Here is a 12,061-nt window from a genome sequence, read left to right on the forward strand (position 1 = left end):
TACTCGATATTTTAGTGTTTCTAATTTTTCATGAGGCCATTGGACATGTTGCATGGCGACCATGCATTCGTATTCAACGAGTGGTATAATATAAGCTTTTAAAGTCGTTGTAACAGTACTGACCGAGCATTCTTTGTGGATGCCTCAGTGTCTGAGGAAGGTAATGCGTTGGTTGACAGATTTGCAAATTTGGCTAAGGTGTTGAAGATAACTCCGAGGAAATTTACAGATTTAGTGGATTTTATATCGGTGTTTAGGTGGGTAAGTTTTGATTGGGTTAATATTTTTTTACAACATCGGTATTGTGTTTTGTTAGGATTTAATGCTACACGCCACCAATCATACAAGTTGGTTATGTGACTGAGCGAAATTTGAGCTCTGCTAACTACAACCAATGGTCTCTTGATGTGCTCCAAACACAACGTTATCAGCACATTTTGACGCATGAGTTTGAGAAACGGAACTTTGTTAAAGTATATTATGTATAAAAGTGGGCTGGTAGCAGACCCTTGCGGTACGCCTGCCACCAGCCCGAATAAGCGTGAATGTGTTTGATTGAATCCTGCTATGGCCTGTCTGTTGGTGAGAAAGCTTGATAGCCACCGAATAACTGTGTGTAGATTTTTAGTTGTTAGAGCCTGAACACTTGTACGTTATGCCAAACACTGTCGAATGCTTTTTTTTAACAACCAGGAATGCTGCAACTGTTATATGTTTGCGGTTAAATGTTTGAAATATAGTTCTCGTTAGTCTAACTTGGTGATCGCTGATCTGTCTTTGATGCCTGGATGCATTTTGAATGTAATTAATAACATTATTGGTTTCTAGATAAAATGAAATTCTGTTTGCGATTGTCTTTTCTATAAGTTTCTCCTGTGGTGTTGAAGAGATTTATTGGTCTGTAATTTGATTGGTTTTATATGTCTGTGGTAGTTTTCGGAATCACTATTATAACTGCCGTTTTCCATTGGGTGGGAAAGTAACCTGTGTTAAGTGATAAATTGTAGAGTTGTTACATACGTTATATATCTCTCCGGAAGATATTTTATTATTATATTTTTAATTTACCTTCTCCTGTTTTTTAGTTTTTGATATGTGGTTTAACTTCAACACAAGTAACACATGTAACATGTCGTCAGAGGTGTGATTTAAGGTTTAAAAAGATTGTCGTTGCTTAAGATTAAATTATTGAACACATTGTAGTGATTTAGATCGAATGATGAAAGGTATGGGGTTTGGGCGACTAACGTAAGACATTGGGCAAATAGTTCGTCTTTACTAGAATCGGTTCAACCTGTAGTGTATTTATATTTGATTTAAGTATTATTCGCTGAAGACAGGGTGTTGCATATTGGCTTGAATTTTCTCCCAAAGGTGGTGGGATCTGTCTTGCTGCCGTTTTATTAATGGTATTATTTTGTTATTTTCCTTATTGATGAGTGTTTTCGTGTGGCGGTTGCGCGTAATGATATATTGGCGTCTTAAACGTCTTCCTTCTGTAATGTGCGAATGGATCTCGAGAGTTAGTGTCCAAGATTTAAAGTTCAATGATATTTTCTTGCATGCGACAGTAGCCGAGATTGCGTTTTTAATCCAGAAGTTTATGGCTAAAGTTAAACTATTGATTGTTTGCTTTAGATATGATAAGACCGCTATTTCGACAAGAGACAAGTTGAGATATGTTGCAAACATTTCCCAATCCGTCCGGGAAAAGTCATAGACAAGAGGAGGAGTTTCGCGTGAAGTGGTTGCTGGGTGGAACAGTGTGAAATGCTCGGGATCGTGTTCCCTATCTATGTTATATAATATGCAGGAAATCGAAATATGTGGCAAAATATTTGAGGTAGTTATTATCAAATCAAGGTTGTCTTGAGGACTATCTCTATAGACGTGTGTGGACGTGTTGTCATTTACAACCACGAGGTCGGTTTCTTCTATAAATTTAAATATCCAGTTCCTCTTTGCTTTCCTGCATGGGAAGTTGGTATGCTTTGAGTTTAAATCACTTAAGAAGATAACTGTTGTGTTCCTAGACAGTAATTGTTGAAATAGACTTGTATCTATCGTCACCCGAGGGGACATATAAATGGAAACTAGGTTTAATATGGCAAACTTGGATTTCTATATTACTTTCTCTAACAGTTTTATCGTGTGTGACGATCATGTCACTTTTATATCATACCGTGATTTCTCTCCCGTTTGTTGATTTTTAGCTGGAGATGGTAGTGTACCCGAGTAGTCTGATATTATGGTTTTTATTTAGAAACGTTTTGTTGAGAGCAATAATATTAATGTCATGTTTGCTGCAAGCTTCGTAGAATTCGAACTTTTTATGGTGTAAGTCTCCTTGTATATTAACGTGTAAAATCGAAACTATTACTTACCATAAACTATCTCACAAGTTACCATGTGACGGTTCAAAATTTACGTCTGTATAAAGATATCACATGATAAAAAAGAAGTTTATTAAATAGAACAGGTTCCTCGCTTTTAAATAATTGTTAATTATATCACGTTTTCCTTCTGTGGGTCCTCCAAACAAATATGATGTTCAGTTTGGCTTGTTTCTTTGTTGTTCAGGATAAAGCTACACAAAGATCTATCTGTGCTGTCCCAACCAGAAGTATCGAAACTGGGCTTTTAGTATTACAGAGTCCTGATTTACTGCTAAAGATATTCTATTTGATTAAGAAAACTTCCAAAAGTTGAATTAATTCGTGTCATATAATTATTTAACGTGTTAATGGCATTCCAAAAGTTGAATTAATTCGTGTCATATAATTATTTAACGTGTTAATGGCATCGTCATACTTTTTATATTCAGAATTTGCTTGAAATTTTATTAAATTTCAATTAAAAAATTCATTTTCTTAATTAAGCTTACAGTGAGTTTCAGAATACCTGACCAAACGTTGTTTGTGAGCCCACAAACTATGTCAAAGAGAAAGGGAAAGTGTCAGGTTAAGGTAAGAATGGTAATAACTGAATGTAGTCATTAAACTTGTATTTTATATTTTGTTTTGTTAAACACTCTTTTGTTAAAAGTTTCTTCTTCAATAGTTTGATTCTGTTTATATCAGCAATTGAAATAAACGAATTACTTATTTATGTACCTCTATATTACAGAGAGAAAAGTTAACTGAGATCGTATTTAGTGAATAAACAATATGTTTTTTCTTATTCCATAGGTATGGAATTAGCACGCGAGGCTGTGGCAGTTTACACTTCTTGTCCAGGAGCGTCTATTGAGGCCAAGGTAAGGTAGACGTATCATTTTTGTTTTTTCTTCGGTGTTTATAAATATTTTCTACATTCTGCTGGTAGAAACTTCCCAAGGCTAAACTTATTATTACTCAGATTTGCCGAATAAATTATTTTATAAACGTGGGTTTTTGTTTTACTTAATTGACATCCCATTATAAGCCAAACATATGGGTTACAACATTGACTATTTTTTAGATTGTGTAGCCCATATATTCAAAAATCCTAAAATAAAACACTACACTAAAGTTTGATAGTTATCTTTTACTAGCTATCATAATGGTTTATATGGTGTCTTGGTGTCTAGTCCTCTTGGTGTTTACCAGCTCAGTCCACAGGCATTTCACTTCCTTCTGGTTCTACAAAAGTAACATGATTCTCTTTTACAGCTAGTCGTCCTCATTCTTGTAGAATGCTCAAGCCTCAGCTCTTTCAATGGTCATCTTTTGGCAATGCCATTTATAGATGGGGACCTACAGTAACATTGGTTAGTTCATGAAGACCTTTGGTGTGTTTTTTGGGAATTCTACTCTAGGCTACCATTGGAGTTGTTCTTAGAGCCACTTGAATGGTAGTGCTTGGCTAATCTGGGATTATGGCAGGTCCAGCCTTTGATGTTTTCATTCCTCATTGAGGGTGAATTCTGCTCCCACTGATGTATAGAATGTCTATAAGCTGGATGGGTCATTTAGATCATAACAGCAGTCATCATGAGTACAGAGCTCAACTTCCAAAAAATCTATTCAGTATTTTGGTTTGTAGGAACAATAAATCGTGCACGGATCATTTTAATTAGGAGACTTACCATAATGGATCTGGTCACAATGTTACCAGGAAACACTGCTTTTAATTGTTATGATTACCATGTTAGTAGGCAAAACTGTTATTAATTCTTTTTGTTATTATGTTAAATGGCACCATTGTTCTTTAATTTTCTGAATATTATATAACTAGGGAACACTGTTATCACTGTTTCTGGTGCTGATGAGCCAGTCTTAACTGTAAAGTCTGGAATCCGCTTTTGATAAATATGAGATAAACATTGTTAGCAGTGTCTGTCAGGATGTTTTGAATGTTGTTTCTTGCATGATATATCGTAGTACTGTTACAGTATTGCATACAAAAAGAAATTGTTAAGCAATCTTATCATAGTAACTTCACAGTAATCTACGTACACAGGAGACACATTATCGAGCAAGGTAATCGTAGTAACTTCATAATTAAGTTGATGTACAAAGTGAATAACGTTTGAGCAGAAAATTCCATATCTAGCTTTTCCATCAGTGAAAGTCCAAGAGATGCGGTGAAAGTCCACAAGAGAGCGTTTAGTCCATAATGGACTTGTTAGTGAAGTTCTTGTAAATACATTTTAAATATCTTACTTTAAAAGTTTTGTATTTTACGAAAGCTGTTTCATTTTGAAAATGTGGGAAACACAAAACATCAGCTAAAAACGAGCTAAATATATCAATAGCCGCCACAAACCTACAGCCAGTGCCAAACAAATAGTTGAATATTGCCAGAAACATCGAATTCAAACATGTGATCCAAAATAAACCTGGTTCTTTGCTCGAAGTCAATAAAAATACATAGGTACTTATCGTAATTATACTTTCATGAAATTCTTCTGTGCATCGTCACATTAGCAACAATTCTACTATTAACATATGATTCAAAATTAATATGGAAAAAATCATATCATCAAAATTACAAATAAAATATGCCAAACTACACTTGGAGACTGTCGGGAAAAATAGACGAGCACCACCAAGAAACTACCAACATGTAAACAGTATATAAGTTCAATAATAGAATATATCTCTCCTGCATAGACTAATATCCCAACATCACACGTTAAGTACAAACAATACAGAATTCAGTATTTACCATAACAATTAAAAGTACCCAAAACAATAAACACAAAATTTATAAAGAAATGAGGAAACATACACTTTCTACACTGCTTATTCAACTATTTTGGCAAAAATCTTTGCAAAAATAATTTATTAACTTCTATAGATAAGTTATATCATACACGATGATGAAATCCTAAGAATAATTCTTCGCTCATTACGTTTCATGAGCAATAGTCCATCTACGCTAAATCATAAAATATCACTTACATTAAGATATTAAAAGTATATTTAAAACGTTATTTATGTCAAATTCGTGTCTCATAACGTAATTTAGTGAAAAGTGATATTTTACCAGTGAAATAGTTTGTGAATGTAGGACCATTACACAAGTAAACAGATAGAAGTACTACTTAATTTACCAGTGAAATGGTTTGTGAATGTAGGACCATTACACAAGTAAACAGATAGAAGTACTACTTAATTTACCAGTGAAATGGTTTGTGAATGTAGGACCATTACACAAGTAAACAGATAGAAGTACTACTTAATTTACCAGTGAAATGGTTTGTGAATGTAGGACCATTACACAAGTAAACAGATAGAAGTACTACTTAATTTACCAGTGAAATAGTTTGTGAATGTAGGACCATTACACAAGTAAACAGATAGAAGTACTACTTAATTTACCAGTGAAATAGTTTGTGAATGTAGGACCATTACACAAGCAAACAGATAGAAGTACTACTTAATTTACCAGTGAAACAGTTTGTGAATGTAGGACCATTACACAAGTAAACAGATAGAAGTACTACTTAATTTACCAGTGAAACAGTTTGTGAATGTAGGACCATTACACAAGTAAACAGATAGAAGTACTACTTAATTTACCAGTGAAACAGTTTGTGAATGTAGGACCATTACACAAGTAAACAGATAGAAGTACTACTTAATTTACCAGTGAAACAGTTTGTGAATGTAGGACCATTACACAAGCAAACAGATAGAAGTACTACTTAATTTACCAGTGAAATAGTTTGTGAATGTAGGACCATTACACAAGTAAACAGATAGAAGTACTACTTAATTTACCAGTGAAATAGTTTGTGAATGTAGGACCATTACACAAGTAAACAGATAGAAGTACTACTTAATTTACCAGTGAAATAGTTTGTGAATGTAGGACCATTACACAAGTAAACAGATAGAAGTACTACTTAATTTACCAGTGAAATAGTTTGTGAATGTAGGACCATTACACAAGTAAACAGATAGAAGTACTACTTAATTTACCAGTGAAATAGTTTGTGAATGTAGGACCATTACACAAGCAAACAGATAGAAGTACTACTTAATTTACCAGTGAAATAGTTTGTGAATGTAGGACCATTACACAAGTAAACAGATAGAAGTACTACTTAATTTACCAGTGAGTGAAATAGTTTGTGAATGTAGGACCATTACACAAGTAAACAGATAGAAGTTACTTAATTTACCAGTGAAATAGTTTGTGAATGTAGGACCATTACACAAGTAAACAGATAGAAGTACTACTTAATTTACCAGTGAAATAGTTTGTGAATGTAGGACCATTACACAAGTAAACAGATAGAAGTACTACTTAATTTACCAGTGAAATAGTTTGTGAATGTAGGACCATTACACAAGTAAACAGATAGAAGTACTACTTAATTTACCAATGAAATAGTTTGTGAATGTAGGACCATTACACAAGTAAACAGATAGAAGTACTACTTAATTTACCAGTGAAATAGTTTGTGAATGTAGGACCATTACACAAGTAAACAGATAGAAGTACTACTTAATGATGTGAGATTAACATTCATGGAAATGGCTTTAAAGAGGGAAATAAGATGAGTGTATTTATCTTAGTGTTTTAGACCTAATCCTGTAAACGATTGAAACATCATTTGACACTAAATACCAACCGTCGAAGAACTAGAAAAGATCTACCTAGCACCTGACCCTCCTAGGTTGAGCAAACATGACCAAACACCTATCCCATTAATTCTATTCCGCATTGTAGCTGAATATTTTATTTGCAATTTTTAACTAACAACATTTTCTTATGGTTAAACCTTTATTCAAGTTCAACTATATACAAATAGTAATGATATAGGTGTTGTTGTGTAAAATGTTTTAAGTGTTTAAAATACGTGTGAAAGTTCAATTTAATTTCATTTACCCAAACTTGGTGTTGATTGGCTACCTCAGTTAATAGAAATTCCGATCACACGGAAAAAATTTCCTCGATATTAGATACTTACCACATGTGTAACGTATATTTGAAGAACGCCTGTAACCTAGTTTTTATGGTTATTTTTGCTTCGCTCTGCTTGCTCATGCTGTATAATCTTTACACACAGGGGAGACTATGGGCAAGATATTCATAGTAACTTCATAATAAGATGTGTATACAGGGGATACATTCTTGAACAATGTACTTTTATAATTTGTTCGGACAGTTTAATGTTATTTAGTGAAGGATTTCAAATAATGTGAGTAATGAATTAAAAGTAGAATAGATCTATTTTTAAAAGTATTTATAACAAAGGGGAATAATTACCCATTATAAATGATAAGAAAGAATGGAATTTCTCTCTGTTTTGTAACATACTACATAACAAACTACATAATGCATTATTTGCTTTGTACTCGTTACAGGGATAAAACCTAGGATTTTAGTATTGTAAGCTTTCAATCCTAACACTGAGCAAAGGTTGGAGTTCGATAATAACAAAGTTATACCGACATACCTTCCAGAAAATTATACATTGTTGTCTGTTTAAATTAATTTTAATCTGAATTTATATGAAATTACATGATGAATTCATTAATTAACATCTTAGTCCATTTACTTACATTCTACATTTAGTTTGATGATCCTTTGACTGTCTGAAAGGTTCTCAAAATTTCGTAACTTATGATTTATAAATAAAATCACACAAACATTGGCAAAAGTACTATATAAAAGGTTATCTGTGGATAACTGTCCTTAATCTTGAACTAATGGACTAATTGGGAGATACAACTCAAATCATTTGACCGTCACTGCTTTTGTGCTACCACGGCCCCAAATTACGGAGCGAGTTATTTCGATCACGGGCTGCGAATCAAGGATATTCAGATTTGACGCATGTCATTGGAAAATAATTCCTCATCTCGGCTGATGTTAAGTCCGCCGGCTCAGCGATACGCTTAAGCACTTAAACGCTAAAAATCGAAACTAAATACCTACAGTTGGTGTGTCTCTTCCTGCTTAAACTCAAACAATTTTTTGTCATAGATATGTTTTTATTCGTAGTGTGTACTCTATATTAACTGCAAAAACGCATTAACAATGTAAAATAAAGTTTGTGAAGTCAAGGTAATCTGGATTTAATAAATTGAAAACTCTGTGGACATCGTGATTATCATATCTGGTTGTTTTCGGATTTTGTATCATTCAGGCAGCGCAGGAGGAGGAAGAGTTACGAAACGTTTGATGTCACGATCCCATAAATTTCTATCTAATAAATGATGCACTTTGACAATATCATTGACCAAATGACTTAGCAGATTTTTTTATCTATCTGCTTCTTTATGCAGATTTTTTTACTGAAAACTAAACTTTAAATGATATTTTATAGCTCTTTAAGAACCTGTAACGTCTGTAATTTGTAGAATAACATAACTATTTCAATATCATATCAATTTGTTTCATGTGATGTTTTGTTTTTGGTTTTAGTTTTTTTTTTCATTGTTATTGGGGTTTTTTTTACGGTGGTTTAACATAAAAAGAAAATAAATGAAATGACCAGTGTTTTACCATTCTATTTGAAAGGACGTTATTTTAACCAGTGGCTCTTCTTTAAATGAAATGACCAGTGTTTTACCATTCTATTTGAAAGGACGTTATTTTAACCAGTGGCTCATCTTGTGCTTTGGAAATGTGTATCAATGTGTTGGCCAATCCTGGTCAAAATATCCTCGTCCCCAGGCCTGTGTTTCCTCTTTATCGTACACTGGCACAATCAGCTGGCATAGAGGTTAAATACTACAACCTTTTAGTAAGCTTTGAAATATGAGTTATTACGTCATCAAATTATATGTTCATAAGGTGAGCAACAAGTAGCTTATTATTCATCCACTAATGTTTTTTAGAATCTTGATATCTCAGTTTTTTACCTTCACTACGTCAATACTTGTTAAAATATTATAATACTGGAAGAACTATACAGACATTAAAAATTCACAGATTAAAATAAATGATTATAAAGGTTCACCAGTTTGAGTGAACCTCTGTGAAAAATTTTAAATAACAATACTTTTTCTTGGTTTAGCGTCAGCATAACATTCTGTATTCTAACACCATCTAACAAAAAATTTAAAATTGTTTCATGGAAAATAAGTATTCCACTAACATATAATAATTGTTGTAAATGAAATAAATGGCCTCACTAACTATAAAGTTAGTGAATTATTAATTTTACGTCTTTTAACACTGTCCAAAATTTGTTTGCTTTAGCTCAAAGCTATACAATAAACTATCTGCACTCAGCCCACAGCGGAGAATCGATATTAGCGGATTATCGGTTTGCTAATTTGTAAACTTATTGCTAATCGATAGGTATGCGAATAAACAAACTTCGGAATAAAGTAATTATCTGTTTCGTTTTTACTTGGTTTCAGATATTTGGTGTAATTTTATACACTGATTAATTTGGTTCTACGTGACTGTTTTTTTAAAGGCTAAAACAAAAAAAACTCAGTTATATGGAATAGCTATTATCAAGATTTCTTAATATCCTACATGATATTATACGTGACGTGTAGGTGAATATTAGAATATTTTGTTCTTTTCATTCAGCCTGAGCAGAATTGGGAAGTGGATCTAGCGTATCTTGAAGACCAGGTTGACGATAATACTGCTGCAGTCATCGTGAATAATCCGTCTAACCCTTGTAGATCAGTGTTTTCACAAAACCATATACAAGCAATTCTAGATGTCGCTGCCAGAAACTTCGTTCCCGAAATTGCATAATTTTTCCTCACCTCGTAACATAACATAAAAAAGCTAAATTTCCTCAAAGTCTAACTTATAAGTCTATATGTGTGTAATGAATAGACGCAGACAATGCATCCGAAGCTCGAAGTTAGTGTTGTTTGTAAAATATTTTAATACGTAAGTGTAAGAATTCCTCTAAACATTGTGTATGTTGTTTGTAACCTGCGCCGTTGTCATCACCTAGGATTTTAGGGATCTATGTCCACACTTGACTAACAATCTCTGAATAGATTAAAGTTAAAATGGTTTAAGTTACACTTTAAAGTACCTATGTTTTAGTATCAGAACCGGCGCAAACATGTTATTTTCTTTTCTATCACAACTCAATGTGGGTACAATTAAGAAAATGAATGCGTCCTATAGCTGTGCAATATTATTAAACATCCGTATAATACGAAATGTTATATCATAGCTCTTTCTACAATTTTTTTCCCTTTACATTTTTACAAATGTACTAGCACCTATAACGCCTGAGCTACTAATAGGAATATAATCACGCAACAAGCAGACCCAGTGTAGGGTGGAATAATCAGTATACCGAGGCCTAACAAACTACTGTAAAATAACAGACATGAGAATGATGTTTTCTTTCAACTGATTGGACAAATATTGCACATCCATGTAAATACTCAAATTCCCTTAGTAGCAATGACCTCCCCCCGCTATTGGTCTCAAAATCAACTGTAAATTACCAGTCGCATATATACTTTCATAAATCAATTATGTGTGAGACAAGTTACACTAAATACAAAGGTAATAGTCACCAAAACTAGAATAATTCAGCATGACTGTTTCTCAGCCCTAGAATGTGCGGCTTTGGGATCGAAATACACATATGAGAGAAGATTGCTAACCGTGATTGTTACCGGTATTAGGAAGTGAACATATAAGTCAGCTATTTTACAGATAAAAATGAGTTACTATTGTTATTATTTGACTTAGTTTAATTTATTAAATATTTATCTTTGATTTTTAAAAGAAATTTGCCATTATCATGGCAACAAATATGGGCCACTTCCAAAATAGTTATACCTTAATGGCTGTAATAGTGTAATGTGTGCAATTTGTGAGCCATTAAACTCAACACATTTTCTTGCCGTCATAGAATAAATAATAATTGGCAGAAATGAGCTTATAAATTTTTATTCAGCTAAATATTATTTCATCCAGGTTTAATGTTACTGTTGTCACTACTGTATAAATCAATAAACAATCAAACAAGCCAAAGTCTTTCCTGGTTCGTTAGTAACATTCACAATTGATAAGTCAATCCACTCAACATAGTTAATATGAGAAAAAAGAATAATTACAGACAAATAAAATAAACCATGGACCATTTCTATTTTATTTATAATAACATCATTCAAATTCTGTACTGAGAAAGAAAACAATATCTTTACTGTACATGGATGAGATATATGAACACCCTAAAATGTAGTAACGATATACACATGTACAGTGATATTTTTTCGCAGAAAATCATTCTGTGGTTGAGAAAGTGAGGGCTGCAATGAACTTTTAGTGTTTATCCTGAGTCATAAAAATAATGACATTTTGTACACTGCATCTACTGACATCACCCATTTTAAATGTGTGAGAATTGAGCAACTATTGGCTCATTGAAATTTCTCTATAATCTGGAAAGAGCCAAAATCCACTTTAATTACAGTTAATCTTGTAATGAACAAAACGTCCTAATTTTGTAAAATTCTACTAGCATTCATACAGTGTGATGAAAAAATTACACTTTAAAATACTATTTACAATCAATGCATGTTGTAGTTTCTACTCTGTCATTTAAACCTTTTTTTGAGGATCAGGAGGTTATAATCAGCATACCAACTACCAGAGTTATTTTGAACATTTTCTCCAGGGATTT

The 12,061-nt window shown here is 33.0% G+C and overlaps 1 protein-coding gene across 2 annotated transcripts; it reads left to right on the forward strand.

Moving 5' to 3' along the window:
• Window positions 1-1,475: 1,475 nt before the first annotated feature.
• Window positions 1,476-11,399, forward strand: LOC143237935 (tyrosine aminotransferase-like). Of its 2 annotated transcripts, none has more exons than XM_076477696.1 (4): window positions 1,476-1,843; window positions 3,189-3,256; window positions 9,026-9,234; window positions 9,985-11,399. In XM_076477696.1, exons 2-3 carry the CDS (start codon window positions 3,191-3,193, stop codon window positions 9,200-9,202), a joined length of 243 nt encoding a protein of 80 aa, XP_076333811.1. In that variant the 5' UTR covers window positions 1,476-1,843; window positions 3,189-3,190; the 3' UTR covers window positions 9,203-9,234; window positions 9,985-11,399. The 2 variants fall into 2 exon arrangements, with proteins under 2 accessions (XP_076333811.1, XP_076333812.1); XM_076477697.1 differs by lacking the exon at window positions 1,476-1,843 and adding an exon at window positions 2,847-2,966.
• Window positions 11,400-12,061: the final 662 nt, after the last annotated feature.

Source organism: Tachypleus tridentatus, chromosome 13 (genome assembly GCF_004210375.1).
Source record: "Tachypleus tridentatus isolate NWPU-2018 chromosome 13, ASM421037v1, whole genome shotgun sequence".
NCBI lineage: Eukaryota > Metazoa > Arthropoda > Merostomata > Xiphosura > Limulidae > Tachypleus > Tachypleus tridentatus.